Consider the following 18299-nt stretch of genomic DNA (forward strand, 5'->3'; position numbering starts at 1 on the left):
GTGACCCAGCTTCACATGTTCCTACTTCTGGATGTACTCCAATAGGGTCTGAGAATGAGTCAACACAGGAATCATGGGTTTTTATTACACAGTTTAATCAACACACAAAGCTCAACGAGCCTCTCAGGTAATTCAATATACAGAGGTTTTGTGCAAGAAGAGTGGGTTCTCCTCGCACCCAGAGCCCAAGCCAGTCCCATAGCCATTTAAGATGTTAGCCTCTAATTCAACAATAGCAACAAAAAAAAAAGGAAAGGGAAAAACAATGCAACCTAAAGAGTTATGGGGGGGGGGGGGGGGGGGGGGGGGGGGGGGGGGGGAGATAAAAACACAGGTTAAACTAAGAAAAATAAATTGCTTAAATACCTGGTCCAGAACCTCCACTTTGTGAATAACGAAAAGTTGGTGGTAGTGGTGGGGTGGCATGGGGTTACAATTGTGCGTGCATGTGTGTCTATGTGTGTGTGTACAAAGGGGTCAACTGGTTAGGGTGGGAGGGAGTTTGGAGCAGGAGATGTGGGGATAAATTCAAGTCCTTTCGTAGAATCCAACAGAAGACCAAAATAGGCCATGTGCATTTTTTTTCCATCTTACATAGCCGGCAATGATTTATTTTAAGTATTCATTGTATAAAATACAGAGTGCCCTTCGACTCGCATGCGAAAACAAATTGCTTTCTTGTATTGTCACCTCTGACAGATGGGATTTGAAAGGACAACAAAACAAGAAAGGGTGCAGAGCGTAAAAATCCCTCAAATGTATTGTCCCCCACTGCCCTGGAAAAAAGGGAAATAAAGAAAGAAAAAAAAGTCCCCTCTAAGTTTTACTGATGCTCAAAGGAATGCTTTTAACGTCTGGGGAAGGTGGGTGAGGATGCAGGAGTTTAAGGGAGGGGGGGAGGGAGGCCAACCTGCATGTTGGCAAAGTGTAACGGAAGTCAGAGGTCACGAGGGAGGTGAAAAGGGAGAAGGTAAAGAGATGGGTGTTACCATTTCAAGTTGACAATATGTACACTGGAGGGCAGAGAGGTGAGCTGAGAGGCAGGTGGGAGGGAAAGGGAGACAGAGTAAAACAGAAGGAGAAGAGAGGGGGGGGGCAGAGGGAGTTTTACAGGTACTCTGGTGAAGGGGAGGCGTGGCTCAAAGAAAGCACTCCAATGGAAACCAACAAGATCTTGTTTTAAACTTTTCATTTGTTTTGAATGGTTTTTTGTTTGTTTTCTCTTTACGTCTGAAGCTCCCCTAACCTTACGCTGTAGAGGTGGTTGGCATTGATTCTACCCCCCCAACACTACATTGCATACTTTTGTGTCCATTCCCGAGCTATTTTGTTGTACCTGTGAACAAGCAGAGGGAGAGAAAAGTCGTTAGTGGTTTAACCTTATAAAAACCAAAAAACAAGTCAGTAGGGAACAGCGACTCGGTCACCTCCGTTATTTTCCATGTGTGCATCATAAGTTCTGCCGCCACCCTTGCAGAGGCAGCAGCAGCAGAGATGCCAGCTGGCTGTCACTCTACAAGGGCACATAGAGTTCTGCCACCTTGCACCCATTTTATTTGGCTAGTTTGTTTTTCATCACCAATGCGGTAAATGTTCAGGAGCCAATGCTGCTGCAGATGTAGCGTACCAAATGGAAAGCCATTCTGTCTGAACTGAATAACCATCCTAAGGTTGTTCCTGTGTGATTCTTCGTACCAGAGAATATCAAACGGGGCAAAGAAGCACAAAGGCTAACACTAGTTTGGACTTCCTCTTAATTCTGTTATCGTGTGCTACGAGAGGAAAGGAAAAAATCATTTTGAAATGTTGTGATTGATAATCGGCATCATAGTGAAGTAGCTCAGATTGTTATGTTGTAAAAAAACAAATAATATTTCAACAAAAGGCATACAACGCTATCTGGAAAAGGTTTGCTAAAGGCACATTATATTATCAATTTACAGGATGCTCACACTTAGTGTTAGCATTGAACTGACTGTCCTTTTTGCCAATTAACAACTGAAGATTATTCAAATAAGAATGCTGCATCCTCAATGTGACAAAAAGGCACATTTTCTATGAACAAAAAATGATAAATCAAGAACATGATGGCGCCAAAGATGTCTACAATATGTAGATCTGTTTAGTTTTATGTCACAGCGATCTCAGCTTTAGCATCATGATAAATATTAATCCAGTCGTATATAACACAGGCTGGAATGGATCATTTGACAGCAGTATACGAGTATACACTGCTAAAACTTAAAGATGGCCGACCAAAATGTCTGACCTACCAGAAATACATCGGAGATCTGTGATCATGCAGGCCTCCCTTAAAATATACCGCAAATTACAACAGATCTGGCAGATATCCAGCCCGTTTCAGGTGGCCAATCAGGGCTAATCTGCTTGGTTTACGAGACTTATTAAAGTAAGAGGTCTGTACATTTTTGAAGCCAGTATGTTTGCTTTCAAACTATGGAGAAGGCAACACCACGTGGCTGATAGCTTATGTAAAAGTTACAAAACAAAGCAAAGCGGTGGTGGGTAAGATCTGTTACTGGTGTATACGTGAACACCGTGTAAGTCTACTGCACACATTTTACCAGTGACCCAGTTAAAATAAATCAATAATCTTTAACAAACGTTCCACCAGTAGCCAGTTTGAGGCATCAACTTGGATCAGAACAAGCATTAGCTGACAGCTCAAGCTCATAAATTGTGGTTTGTGTGTCGAAATGAATCATTGAAACAAGGCGAAATAAAAAAACAAATGATGGAGAAGCAACATGAAGCTCATAACTTACTTTTCCCTGTCCGTCTTGTAGATGCGGGCGATCTCGGGTACTAAGGGGTCGTCCGGGTTGGGGTCACACAGCAGAGAGCAGATGGACAGGAGGACTGGAACAGGACAGGTGACCAATAAGTATTCACAAATAGAAAATACATGTAATTTTCTCCTCGGGTGACCCTTGGATGCAAGTCAGGCTGAGTACTTGCGATGTCTACAGAAATGTTGATAACACATGCAATTTCAGATGTAAAAAATAGAAAACTGTGGTTCATGACACCCAGCGATAAGCACTGAATGATAGGGAGGAAGCTGACATTTACAGAGAGAGGCGTCGAGTCTGATACAAGGACCTCCGAGTGAGAAATGTTGTAGTGTATTATCTGTGGGAAGCAATTTCGTTTATTACTGCTATTCCTCTTTAACCATATGTGTACTTTAATGAGTAAGGGAGTTTACCTTTGGAGATGGTGAGAGCCGGAGACCACTGTGATCGCAGAATGTCAAGACAAATGCTGCCGTTGCTGTTGATATTTGGGTGGTAGATTCTTGTGGTAAATGCAACCTTATTGCAGACGGGGAGAAAAGACAGGAAACAGAATGATGTAAAGCTGTGCAGGCAGGAGGCATTCTCTGTGCCTCACTGTTACTTTGTTTATTAAGCACTTTCTTTGCTTAGGTCTTGCCTACCTTTGGCGGTTTGAAGGGGTAGTCTGTGGGGAAGTGAATGGTCAAGAAGAAAACCCCGCTCTGATAAGGACTGTCATTCTAATGTCGGGGGGGGGGGAGAAAACCATCTAATTAGTGACTGAAGTAAACAAATGCATACAAATAAAACCTGAGTGCTGCTGTCTTTGACAAAAAATATTAAATTCAGTTTACTTTGACCTATCAGATGCCGTTTAAAATGTAAGTGAAAATGTTTGTCACCATAGGAGAGTGTTAATTGCTAGAAAAAAAGAGCTAGAATGCATTTAATTAAGGGTGTGACTTCAGTAATATACGATAAGTGAATACTTACAGGTCCCATTATCGTGGCTTGCCAGTGAAACACTGAAACATAGAGCAGAGAAATGGGTTATGTAACACTAAGAACACATTGCACGGCTGAGAAGTGTTAGAATAAATAATGCCACGTGAAGTGTGCATGTTTATTTGGACAGTCGAGTAACAGGAGCTTACATAAAGTGCAAATCAGATCGGGTGTACTTAGAAGTGATATACATTTAAATTGAAAATGAGTATAAATGGCAGAAGCCTGAAACTTACATTCAGAAATATCTAAAGGAATGCTTTGACAGAAATTGTACAACCAAACAATTACTCGTATTTAAACCTTTCTATTTCAAACATCCTGTTGAGGTGCGAGGGGAAAAAGTCAAATTGAAAAAAAGAAAGTAGACCACAACAAATATGTTACAAGAAAACCTTTCGACCTTTATTTTTTCTTGACGTTGTGAGGCAGGAAGTAACTGATTTTATGTTCTCCTGTTTACTGACAAAAGGTGTTGCATACATGCTGAAGATGCATAAATAACCTGAGATTGACAATATTAAAATAACCATCACAAATGTCTTGAGGGTACACATTGTAATTAAAAGCTGATTTCTTCTTTGAATGTGTTTGTTTGATTTTTTTTTATAGCCACGACACAAACTATTCCTCTTATTAATGCTGGTGAAATCCAAGGATACACAGTTTCTTTCCCAAAAATAAAAAGCTGTTCAAATACGCCGTCAAGTGTTATCAAACTGATTTTAAGCAGGAATGTTAATTACTGATAGCACTCGCATTGTAAAACACTCGGTGGTAATGATATTGAAAACAAGTTACATGACGTTACCCAAATACACAAAAGGAGAAGATAGATGTGAAACGTTTTAACACTACAAATCATGATTTAAAATGTTCTTTCTTTGGGTAGTTATTGTTAGTTTAATAAAAATATATTCTCACATTTGAAGGCTATAAAGATGTGTAATTTGTTAACAGATTCATTGAAACTTGCTACTGTATTAGTGAAACAGGATAAGTAAATTGGGTCAAATGGAGTTGAATTTCCAAAATATGAAAGAAAATCTGAATAACAACTTTCAATTGGCAAAACCGTATGGTCCACATGACTGTTTATTCAAGAATAAACCAAACTTCTAGATGTATTTAGAAGGACGACAACTATACCAAAGGTTAACATCAGCAAAGTAAAAAATTAATTCCCTGTTGCTTTTGAAAAGCAAAGAATTAACTTTAACACATCTGTGTTACCTTGGCTAATACGTGCAGCAATTCACCTTTGGAGAACAAGGGTTCATGTTTGGGTAAAAAAACCATAGACTGTATATAAAAAACACTAATGCACCCGTCAGTGTAAATATCGGCTGATGTTGGTTGTTTGTTATTTATCACAGGCGATGATATTTTTAAGGGACTGACACCCATATTTTGTTCTCCCCATAGACAGTAATTATATGATGCGATGAGCTTGGGAGATGTTTAAAGATAAACTCACCTTTCAATGTAATTAACTCATCTACGTAAAATCTACTGCATCTATTTGCCCTAACAATATGGAAAAATATGCCCAATATTACAAGGAGGAATTACAAAGATACAATGACAAATTTAAAAGCTAACATTTATTTTGTAAATTATACCCCTGTTGGGATAATATGAAAGTGGTGTAAATAGGAAATATAACAATATTACATGTGATAAATAAAACAATGAGGTTTCTTTTTTTAAATAAATTAATGTATATTTTATGACAACCTCACATCATTTGGTTGTTTTTAGTGAAAATATATTAAAAAAATTGTTTTAAAGGAGATAACCATGTTTATGAAATGTATGTAATCCTATGCGCTTAACATTTAAGTTGATGAGTCTTCTGGGTTTTATTTTGGGTCAATCTGTATAGGACTTAAGGCTATAACAAAATAAGATAGTGGGCCGACAAGAATTCCCCTAACATTCGCATTGAAAGCAAAAGTGAAATGGCCATGTAGCAATAGAGGTGTTAGTATTATGCTTATATGATGCAGCAGTATTTTTACAAGAGGCAGACCCAGGTATTTCCTGGATCGGCTTGCTCAAAAAACAAAGGTACTTCCTTAAAGGTAGGGTAGGTAAGTTTGAGAAACCGGCTCGAGATCGCTAGAATTTGAAAATACACAACCGGAGAAAATCTGCCACTTCCTTATAGAGCCCCTCCTCCAACACACACGAACGCGCACATGACCAATGAGGGCACGAGATAAGTTTGTGCACAGATGGAAGGCTGACAGGCAGGTAGGCCATCCAGTTATTTTAGCCGGGCCGGCTAAAATGATTGGTCGTGCTTTTTACAGTATTACGGCTTCCACAGATGACATTTTTTATGGATTTTTTGACAAAGCACTTAAGATATTCATTGCGATCGGGATGTTAAGAGCATTCCATGGAATATAACAAAAAGTGTATCTCGAGCCGGTTTCTCAAACTTACCTACCCTACCTTTAATCTATTTAAATGTCCTGGACTCCACACATATAAAGCCAGCACCTTCACTGGTGAGGTTTGCATTTTCCTTTCCAAGTTACATAACTTAGGCTTGAAAATATTCTTTGCATCTGAATTGCAGTCTGTGGTAATGGAAATATTAACAGGATTTTTTCAGATCCAAACTAAACACATTAATCATAAAATGTGATCTGAGGGAGCACAACTCGGGTTGATTTATAGCAATTTAAGAAGTGGAAGATTTAATCAACATAATTAGAATGTAAGGCATCTCTTTTTCAAAACATTTGTGGGTATTTTGACAATAAATATGTATTTATGTGGGATGATTTGTTTAATGAATGATCTATCCAATACAAGGGAATAATAAACCAGGAATTTGTGTTGAGTATGGCTACATTTTGAGCACCAGTTACACATTTTTACCAGAACAATGTTGGTTTTAGTTGATAAACTTACTGTCATCTCCTACTGGTCCTGCAGAACACTGGGCTGGGGGGTCCCGTGCCAAGTCGTTCAACTCCTGAGACAAACAAATGACAAGTGAGTTGATCAGCTCTTGTACAGTATGGTGAAATATTTCCACTAACAATTACCTACATAGCAGAACTGGATATGGTATTTTAAAAGATATTCTAGGAAGAGATAATCTGATGGGTTTCTTCTAATGCCACAGGCCACATATGATCCCTCTGTACAGATGACTAAATCCCTGTTGGCAAACAGATCTAACTGCCGGTGCCATTTGCTAAGTCTCTGTGAAACGGTAACTAAAAAAACAATCCCAACTGACACAAAAACACCATTTCATTACTGTAGTGAATGCTGTTATGTAATAGCATTTCCGCAGGTACAGTAGGTTGTATATGTGACAGATCACGATATAATGACAGAGGGTTTACTACAGTCAGGACTGTGTTAAAGCGAGTGTAAGCTCGTTTTATGTAGCGCAGAGTAACGTAATGTTAGCTAGGTGCTCGGGTTCGACGAACAGCACATGATGTCAAGCGAGAGAAACATTACGCTGGCTGATCAGGCACATTGTGTCAATGTCTAACGTTACAGGGCGACTTAACAACAGTAAAACACAAGACAACAGTCAGCTAACTAAATCAGACAACCGCTATAATGACGGATATGTTGCTCGCCTACTGTCAGCAACATGGCATCAAAGGCGAACAACGCGTGGGGCCTGTTTGTACCAGTGACACACGGCTAACATTAGCATGTCCCTGAATGCTGATACCTTGCCGAAAACAAACTATTACAGTTTCAAATATGAGCATAACACGACCTTTCCGCACAACTGCTTGACCTACTTACTGTCTGTGTAATACGGAGACAATATAACGTTATTGTAAAAAAACACGGATTATGTGCGATAGCTTAACGTTAGCTTAATTTACATTCATCCTTAAATACGGGCTGTTAGCTACAATTATACTAACTTACACACGTCAGAAATAAAATTGTTAACCAGAAAATATAAAAAGTAAAGGCAAGTCGGTTAATTTAACAAGCGCCAGAGCCCTTTTACGTTAAGCTAACGTTAGCGTTACCGCTAGCCGGATAACTTATCTGTCAAATCAAGGAGCGGGGTAAGCAAGCTTAAATAACTGTAATACATGTTAGCCACCTTGACTACCGTATAGGGAAACTGATAAGGGGATAATTGATGGCATAAAACACTTACGAGTGGAAACTACGCATATTTGACTGTAAATATGTAGCGTTACTGTAGGCTAGCTTGATCAGATCCTTTAGCTTGTCCGGGTTAGCTAACAACCGGGACAGATAAGGTTAGCCAGAGAGAGCTAACACGCCGCTAACATTATACGCGTTAACTGATAACCGGCATAGCTAGCTAAAACATCCTATCATATCCAGTGTGAAGACACAAATTGTGAATGTATGTGACATAACATAGAGCAGCTAGCATAACGGTCACTTGTAGCTAAGTCTAACGGTTCAGTTGGCCCATCTGTAGCTGGTGAACACAGACAGGCGGTGCATTGCTCACTGTCGTCACTCGCTATTCGCACACCGTTAGCTGGCAGTTCAAACCAAGCTTGAGTTTTTTTGTCAATATTTCTGATTCACCCTGTTTTTATTAAACCCAACCGGAGAGCATCACATTAGCCAGACTGGATTTAAATCCCTAACGAAACTGCGAAATCCTGGGCCTCGTCGTTCACTTCCTTACCTTGTGAATTCTTTTCAGAGCCATTGTTGTGCTAGCGCTTCTGTCAGGGAAAACGTGCGATTAAAATGGCGATTGATATGACTATCCGTTGATAATACTACGACTTAGCTATCATAGAACACCGTTACTGTACACTCAATTTACCGATCGCTACCAGAAAGCACCACTGATAAAAAATTCGAGACGAAACTGAAAGATAGAAGGGGGAGAACCGCGGTCCTTCCTCCTACTGCAGCGGCTACCAAATCACTGCGGCCTGTGCTCTGCCAGAAGCAACAACGACTCGACTTCCGAAAACAACTCTTCAAAATAAAAGCCCCGTCGCCATTAAATCAAACATTTAGGTAACCCTCAAACATATGCGAAGCGAACATCTATATATATATATATATATATATATATATATATATATATATATATATATATATATATATATATATATATATATATATATATATATATAAAACGTTCCAGGTTGGCTGTACTTTATCTTCATACTATAAATTAAACTGCCCAAGTAAAAAAAAAGGCAAAGCCTCAAAATCAGTTACACTGTAGAATTTAAAGTTAATAACTTCGCAAATGTTTATTAACAGCAAATGTCTCTTTACCCTTCAAATAGCTGATTTTGCCAGACCAAAAGTCCAAAAGCCAGACATACGTATGACTAATTTGTTATGATAGAGAACAGAGGAAAGCATCACATTTTCATTTCTGAGTAGTTGGAGAAAAGCATATTTTGCATTAAATAAATTAGGAATCAGCTATCTAAAGAGTTACCTTGAAAATGATTTAACCTCTACAAACAAACATTTTAATGTCTTTCTCAGAGACCAAACGTTTGTATGTTTATGGTACACAATTACCTTATGGCACATTAATACCATCCTTTTATTCTGAAGGCCAGTCTTCGAGCCGGATCTCTCATTGTTGGAAGGCATCTCTCACTGCGCTACCGCTTGAAAGCCTTCCGCCGACATGGCTCACAGTGGCATTGCACGCTGGAGACTTAGCATTTAACTGGCATCATCGTGGCTCCGGGCACGCCACGGCAAGGCTGTGTTCAAATGATCCGGACAGAGCCAAAAATGTCTACCCAGCACGTATTTTGCATGAGGCAAACTCCAGGGGATGTATCCTAGGACGGTTTACTACTACTGTTACAATATCATTTACAAACCATGACATAGATATGCTTATCTTAGATATTTTCCAATTCATATGCTGTATTTAGCAATACAGTTTTGGGGGCCTAGTGTCATACAGATGAACTACACTCGGGGTTTGCTAGGCGCGGAGTGATACTACTTTACAGACCTGTAACGAGGTTGTTGGCACATTTGAAGGCTGTTTTGAGGAAGTAAGCTAGATCTACAAGGAAGTAAGCTAGACACTACAGTACGGATTGTACGTATAATTTATAGAGCAATTGTAGCTTCTGACTATGTTAAAATATATATGTGTTGTCTCTTTTAAGAGTGTATTATTGAGTGTTATGTTCGTTTAACAAAGTGCTTTTTTTTTTTTATAATGTTCATTTAAAGGTCCCATGTCATGCTTTTCCGGTTATTACCATGGCTCAGGGGTGCCCAATACGTCGATCGCAAAGGCAGTGTGGGTAGATCGCATGGTATTTAAAAAATAGATAAAAAAATGTAAGTTAGTCCATCCTTACTATGGCATTTGCCACTTGATTGACGTACAGGTAAGCCAGTCTGAGATCTCATCTTTTCTAACACGCAGTTCACCACGCATGGGCTGCAAATCACAGACGAGCTGATTACCTAATTAGCCTTCCAATTTATACAATTCTACTAAAGAAAGGGTATAACAATTACCAAAAATGTACTGAGTTGTATTGTGCCATACGGGTTCATGCAGTTATCTGCATCTGAAGCTATTATGCGCTAATGCGGCGCAATTATTGTAAGCGCGCCACAGTTTATCCGCCGCTGCGAGGTTTCCGATGCTCGTAGTCCACTAGCATTTTATTTTTTGTTATTCTTAATGCTTGTCATTCACACGTTAATAAAATAAGTACCGATACATAGCAGAACAATTGTGGCGATGTTCAGCTTAATAAGCCTTGTTCAACATAATTTATTTAGCTAATACTACAGCGGGCTGCAGGCGAACCAAGTCCGCGTTTCTCTGCATTCCTTGCTAGCCCCCTGCGGCTCCGTTAGCTCCGGCGGCCACCACTGGGATACATTTGCTCCCGTTTAGCATTATGGGCGTCATATCCATAGACTATAAAAGTCTTACCCAAGGCTGAATCATAAACTAAACTGTATATGTATATAAATATACATGTATAAAGGGTTACGTCCTTAGCTGGCTAATAAGCTATATAACAAGCTAAGCTAACAAGCACACAAACACCTGCTAACGGGGTTAACATGTATAATATTATAATTTTAGACTTCTTGGAAGTTCTGTTAGTACATTCAACCGCACAGCACGACATTTTAATTGTCTGGTATTTGTAACAACATTCCCTAAAAGGCACAATCACCACGAACACGGCTAAAGGGTCAAGTACAGTAACTACAACTAGCTAACGTTGTAGCCTAGCAGAGTGGACAAGTTGCTGTTGGCTGACAGTGAGGCACGTACCTGTCCATCAAAGTGACCACGCCCTAATTTATGCAAAAACGTTAAGACCTAATATAAATAAAAGGGTTGCGTTATAAAACAATTCACTCAGCAATTAATAATCATTAAGGTGGAATCTAACTATATCCCGAATAATTTGTATTGCATCCAGGGGTAGAAACATGTTTATTTCTGCTGTAAAGTTGGGCATTTTAACATGGGGTCTATGGAAATTCATCCTTTCTGCAGTCATCGCCTATTGGCCAATAGATGAACTGCAGTTTGTGGCACTTCCTTATTGGCCTCCCGGCTCTGCCCCAGAGTTTACCGCTTGGTTATTACCATAGACTGTATATATAAATGGACGTAGGGTCCGTGACGTCACCCATAGGATTCTGCAGAGTTGCCGAGAAGCCCTTAGTAGGCGGAGTCGGCCACTAACGGCTCGACAGTGACGTCTGAGTCTAACTCCCGCCTGCTCCAAATAAGGGCAAAGAGGCGGAGCCGAGGCGGGACCTGCTGCCTCCAGCTGGGAAGTAACAGAGCTAGCTCAAGCTAAGAAGCTAAGCTAACATGCTCCCCATCTGCACACTGCCGTCACATTTTACGTTTCTAAGGTAAGCGGACATGAAACTATTCAGCAAAACTATAAATAATAATCTAAGTTATTGAGTTTTTAGCATAATACTTCAGAATCTTAAAATCCCTTAACGTTTGTATGCAATGTGCTAAATGCAACACTGGAATCAAGCAAATTAATATGTTTGCATGACATTAGTTATTTATATTTTGCTATCACTTAATTATACGTTTAATACATTTAAGTCAAGCTAAGGTACAGTACATGTGATGGTAGCTAGTTAGTGCTCTTACCTGTGAGGCCTCCTCCAAACAGCATTATAACCAGACTGTATCATTAAAACTATAAGTACCAGTTCTAGATCCTTGACTTTAGACAAACAATTAAAAAGACAAAATGTATTTAAAGACCAATCTTTATTTGAAGGTGCCTCTTAACCTGAGATATTAGTTATACAGTAATAGTATTGACAATCTAAAAAAACTGAGCAACTCAACAGTCAACTTTATATTTCTTATTGTCTAAAGCATTTATTATTTTCATTTTCCCCCACTCATATTCAGTGTGGACGGATTGAGACAGCGTGGTGTCCAGAGAGCTGCAGAGACTTCAGGGAGAAACCTCCGTGTGATGGACGTCCAGTCTGTTGGTTTGGAGAGGACTGAGGGTCTTTCCTCTGCGAGGAGGACCAGGCCTGATGGAGAAGCCCATGCTGGGCATAGCTGATACCAACTGCACAGGCCTTGTCTGTCACTTTATTTGACTAAATGTGTTTACTTATACATTTAATAGGTTTACATCTTCTGTCCATATGTGCTTTTTTATTTAAAACATGTTTGATTAACTTTTGGTTCACATTTCAATAAATTGAATTTGTATTTGCACTCCTTTTGTCCATTATTCTTACTGAAAATGTTAGATTACACATTCACATCTGACTGAAGATTGGCCCCATTTATTTGTGACGTTGCAAACTCTGCGGTACAAGGCACATGTTGTGAAGCTCATAAAGTGAGGCAAATAGAATTAATCAGCTGATGGAGTGTAGATGTGGAAATAGGTGCATTCGATCAGCTGACTTCACAATAAAAGTAGTTTCTTAGTGAATGTCCTGTACTGGTCTTAAAATCTCATAACATCAGCTTTTAATTTTCCTCTTGGATGTTCTTCTTGACCCTCAGAGAAGGAGAAAATGTTGAGTCGTGTCTTTCAGGCATGTCCTTTCCTAACAAAAATTACAGGAAACATAAAACATATTATTGCAGAACAAGTGTGTTATTTATGAAAGAGGTGTGTTTGTGTGTTTAGGGGCTGTAGATATAATTATTTTGTAAATGTAATGTTTTATTTTATTTCAACAGTGAGCTACAAAGACAATCAGATTATGAATGAACAGTATGACATTCATCAACATTGAAATATATTTTATTATCAAAATAATATTTAACTGTTATCAAAACTTAGTGCAACTGTAGAAGCTTGCTCTGTTCTCTCACTGAAATCATAACTTTTACCACGTTTTTTACAGACAATATTGAGAGATAAATAGCAGTTGTCACTATGCGTTAAATATCTTTGCCTTCAATACCTTAAATTAGAAAGCTGACAGTCATATTGCTTGTTAACATGTAACCCTTTGCATGGAAAAAACCCTCAACTTCACTGATGTGTAGGTGATCTAGTATTTAGTATTGTTTAATGGAATGTATATCAGTGTATTAAAGTCAATACTTCATTTATTTAAACCAATATCTTTCTTGATTCTTTGTACAGTATGAAACAAGAGTATTTGTACCTGTGCTGAAGTTCACTGCTGTGAGGAGTCCAGTTCTGTCTCTCACTCTCTGGTCCAGCCTGTCTGCATCACCTGGAAACTTTAAACAAACAGATATATATGTAAAGAACCATGTGTACAAACAATATAACTTATTCTCTTCTGTTGAACATGTTGGATTGTGTATTGTCCGAGTCAGGGTCCTTTTTATTTTACTGTAACTTTGGAAGTTGTGTTACCAATGCTTACTGTTTATTTGATACCAATTTGGTAATGCAATTAATAAAAACAACACGGTTTGGGTTCGTTCTTCAGATGACTGTGACGTTAACGTGTAAGCTCAATAACTCCAGCTCAACCAACCATATTGTAATATCTAAGTAATCATCTTGAAATATGACATTAATAATTGTAATATACACACATCTTATTGTGAGGTTGATTTCACATACACTACTTCGACGTTAGCTTGTCTACATACTTGAGCATAGCCAATTTAAATTAACCTTAGCGATGCATACAGTTCCTACCTACATAATAAAATATCTCTCTAAGTTACAAGGATGACCTTATTGTATCAACCTCAAACAGAAGCCTTTTGTTCTACAGTACTATCTCACTTAACGCTTAACACTTGTCTATTTCATTTTAACCTTTATATATACAGTCTATGGTTTTAAGTTAACTTGGAGGATACGATTAGCATCGTTAGCACCGATGTAGCTACCACTCGCTTACATGCTAACCCAAGCCTTAACATTCATTACGTATCTGATTAAAATCATAAACACATAAATAAAGTACTCGAATTTCACTTACCGCAAAACGGCATTCATGCACCGTCTGTTTTAACCGCAGAGCGAGTCACAATAGTCCGATATATAAGCATGAAGAACAAACAAACACGGCCGGGGTCAAGTTGTGTTCCCTGGATGAACTGAGCAGGCAGAGTCCCTGTAGCTTCACAGAGACGGAGCAGCTAGCAGAGAGACAAGAAGCTAACAGCAGCAGTCACTTGACAGAGCTGTCACTCAATGTGACCACGCCCTAATTTATGCAAAAACTTTAAGACCTAATATAAATAAAAGGGTCATGTTAGAAAACAATTCACTCACAGATCCATAATCATGAAGGTGGAATCTAACTATATCTATAATAATATTTATTGGATCCATGGGTAGAAACATGTTTTTTTAGGCTGTAAAATTGGGCATTTTAACATGGGGGTCTATGGAAATTGCTCCTTTCTGCAGTCAGCGCCTATCGGCCAATATATGAACTGCAGTTTGTGGCACTTCCGTATTGGCGTCCCGGCTCTTCCCCAGAGTTTGCCGCTTGGTTATTACCCGTCCCCTTGTGTGTTATCTAGCTTTTTATGCATGTAAACGGTCTGCAAAGTCACGAACCCTCAAAGTACACCCTGTAGCGAGTAAAACTCTAACACAGAAAAGACCTGTCTATACTGCCCCAGAATGCCTCGTTGTAGATTTTTCTTTTTCCATTTTTTTCTTCCTGGGTATGGTGACGTGACCATACCCAAATGGACCCATTGGTGGACCAATCCGTGGAGCTCCTCACACACACACACTCTCTCAGCGGGAAAACTGTGACCCGCTGGGGGGGTGCTAGTGGAGCCTCGCAGCGGCGAAACTGTGGCGCGTTTACACTGTAGGTGCGCCACAGTAGGTGTAGGTGCACCGCGTTGGGGGGGTGCGGGTGCTAGTGGAGATGGGGGTGCTGCACCCCCCACTTCCATTCGCGATGTCTCGCTGTCTCGCAGACCCCACGCAGCAACCAGGAAATGAACCCAGCTCACACTGTCCGCTCCTCACAGCAGCAAGCCGTGCAACGTCCCGCCAACACGGCACCCAGACCCCATGCAGCATTCTCATCTGTTTGTCATTACTGGTGTCATTTTCTGGTTGCAAACGCCATTGTAACATATAATCACTGATGTTCCGCTGTAACGGTGGTGGACTCATCAGAACAGAGTGGGCGAGCTGACCAATCAGAGCACACTGGGCCCACAGGGAGGGGGGGGGCAGGAGCTCCAACAAGCCGTTTAGGACAGAGAGTGAATACACATACTATACAGAGATGCTGTATGAGAAACCAATGTGAGTTTGGAAAATTGCACAATGTAAATCTATTCTAGTAGACCTCAACAATGGAATTATGATCAGTAGAAATGGCCATGACATGGGACCTTTAATTCGAGTCACCAAACTATTTTAGGTAAAGGTACTGTATGGCTAGGTGGTAAGGTTGGTTGGTCACAGTAACTGTTAACTTTGATGTCAACCTTGAATTCCGACAATATATCAACATATCTCCCAGAGGGGGAAGCCATACAGTTAGTTACTAGCCTACTTTTGTGCAGTTTGTGTATTATGGAAAAGCGAACAAGTGAAAACACCTCTCTGCCCTATAGTCTACCTCTGGTGTACAGAGAAACGCACAATAAGAATAAATTCCTCTGAAACTCATAGACACAACACATTTTCTATACAGGAAAACATATGCACTGATAGATTACATCAAAACTAATTAGACATTTAAATCTTTATTCAGTAAAATAAACTTGTTATACAGGTAAACGAAGCCTGCAAATACTGCAATTTTCATATTAACACTGCAGCCCCAAAACATACCTGTTTATAATGAGGTATTAACACATTTAATAATTTTTTAAGATCAATATTATATGTAAAGTCAGAAATAAAACAATATATATAATTATATATTTTTTAAAGATAATAATTGAGCAACTAAAGCCAAGTAGACCAGGCTTAATGCATATCAGTATTTATCTCCATCGCCTTGTATTTGATTAACTCTATGGAGATATGTGGTATGTGATACATTTACTAATTTCAGTGTATTAAGCATTCTTTTTAGGCTACAAGTGAGCTTTTGTCACTGGTAGCGCAGGCCACTTATAATAATAATAATAATAATAATAATAGATTTATTTTGTTAGCGCTTTTACAGGTGCTCAAAATCGCTTTACAAAGATAGTGAAAAGAAAAGAACAACAAATAAATATAGTTAAAGTCAAATTAAAATCAAGCAATACAAAAACAATCACACATTGCCAGATTGAAGAGGTGAGTTTTTTGAAGGTGGGGAGGTCAGTGCAGTCTCTGATGGGTTGTGGGAGTGAGTTCCAGAGGGAGGGGGCAGCGACGGAGAAGGCTCTGTCCCCCCAGGTCCGGTGCTTGATGTGGGTGGGGATGGATAAGAGGTTGGCTTCTGATGAGCGGAGGCAGCGGGAAGGGGTGTGGTGGTGCAGCAGGTCTGTGAGGTAGGGGGGCCTGATTGTTGAGGGCTTTGTGCGTTATGAGCAGGACTTTGAAGTTGATTCTTTGACGGACGGGGAGCCAGTGGAGGTTCTGGAGGACGGGAGTGATGTGGTCTCGGGAGCGGGTGTGGGTGAGGAGGCGGGCAGCAGAGTTCTGGATATGTTGGAGTTTATTGAGGAGGTTGGATGGTATGCCGTAGAGCAGGGCTATTCAATTGGCGGCCCGCGGGCCAAATCCGGCCCCGGGGTGATATTTACTGGCCCTTTGAGTATAATGTTAAAAAGTAATCAATTTTTTTTTTTTAAGATTTTCTTTTTTTTTTTTTTTTTGTGCCATAGTGCCTTTATTCCAGAGAGGGTGTTACATTGAGAGATAGAGGGGTAGACAATGCCTGAAAACTTCGACGGGCTCGGGTTTCGAACCCACCTACTATACTGTAGTGACAACTCCTGTCATTGATTGCATCTCTGCGTGAATGATTAGATCATTTCACCTAAATGAAATCAAATGAAACATGTAGGCCTACTGAGTTCTGAACTTGCCATTTAGATCTATAAAGGCCTTGGAGCTATGTTGTTTGATTGAATTAAACACAATATATGCACTCCACTATGCTGTTGTAGTATTTACTGTATCTGAAGCTCTTAAATATGATTGCTCATATTTCAAGCCATCTTTTTCCCGGCCCCTTGCTTTGGATCATTTTCATCAACCGGCCCCCATTCCAAACTAATTGAATAGCCCTGCCGTAGAGCATACATGTCAAACTCAAGGCCCGCAGGCCAAATCCGGCCCGTGGTGGATTTAATTTCGGCCCGCAGGATAATTTCAAATTACTATTAGATCTGGCCCGCCGGTATATTGCACGCACACCTTCACTCAATCTGAGGATTTCCTCAGCTCAGAGTCTGACCCCAAACATTGATGATCCAAGATGAGATGCCAAGTATCTGGCTTAAACTAGTGTGTATCACAGAGCAGCAAACTGAGTCTAAATGGATGTTTCCTTTTTGCACTTTTTTTCTTGCGACAACAGGGCATGTTTGGTTTTTTCTTTGAGGGAAATAGTTTTTTTGAAGCTGTTGTTGGCCTGTGGAAAAATGTAATCATAAGAAATGACTCCGGAAAAGCTGCAGATAGAGCCATAAGAAATGAATGCAACGGATTTTTCATTTATTTAATGTTTAATGTTGTTTTTATATGCAATGCAATAATTTAAGCTTTGTTAGTTCCGGGTTTAATATGTGAAATAAGTTCATTTCAATACGTTTTGAAATAAACATTGAACCAGTCCGGCCCTCGACTAGTACCCATTTTTTTATTTTGGCCCACTGTGTATTTGAGTTTGAAACCCCTGCCGTAGAGGATGCTATTGCAGTAGTCGAGTCGTGATGTGATAAATGCATGAATCAGGGTTTCAGCAGCAGAGGAGGAGAGTGATGGGCGGAGACAGGCAATGTTTTTGAGGTGGAAAAAGGCAGTCCTGGTGATGTGATTTATGTGGTGATTGAATTTGAGCTGACTGTCGAAGATGACTCCAAGGTTGCGGATGTGAGCGGGGGGGGGATAGAGTGTT

The 18299-nt window shown here is 39.8% G+C and overlaps 1 protein-coding gene across 1 annotated transcript; it reads right to left on the bottom strand.

Moving 5' to 3' along the window:
- Positions 1-65: 65 nt before the first annotated feature.
- On the bottom strand, positions 66-8738 carry ube2d2 (ubiquitin-conjugating enzyme E2D 2 (UBC4/5 homolog, yeast)). Its single transcript, XM_034121219.1, has 7 exons — positions 8473-8738; positions 6729-6792; positions 3792-3823; positions 3461-3538; positions 3230-3335; positions 2787-2880; positions 66-1336 (listed from the first exon to the last, which is right to left on the bottom strand). Exons 1-7 carry the CDS (start codon positions 8494-8496, stop codon positions 1291-1293), a joined length of 444 nt encoding a protein of 147 aa, XP_033977110.1. The 5' UTR covers positions 8497-8738; the 3' UTR covers positions 66-1290.
- Between the last annotated feature and the right edge of the window lie 9561 nt (positions 8739-18299).

This window comes from Trematomus bernacchii, unplaced genomic scaffold (assembly GCF_902827165.1).
Source record: "Trematomus bernacchii unplaced genomic scaffold, fTreBer1.1, whole genome shotgun sequence".
Taxonomy (NCBI): domain Eukaryota; kingdom Metazoa; phylum Chordata; class Actinopteri; order Perciformes; family Nototheniidae; genus Trematomus; species Trematomus bernacchii.

Coding starts and splice junctions, on each gene's coding strand:
- ube2d2 (XM_034121219.1), bottom strand. CDS start 8,496: ATGGCTCTGAAAAGAATTCACAAG. Junction 3,824..6,728: donor AGGACCAGTAGGAGATGACA/GTAAGTTTATCA, acceptor TCTATGTTTCAG/TGTTTCACTGGCAAGCCACG. Junction 3,539..3,791: donor AAGCCACGATAATGGGACCT/GTAAGTATTCAC, acceptor CCCCGACATTAG/AATGACAGTCCTTATCAGAG.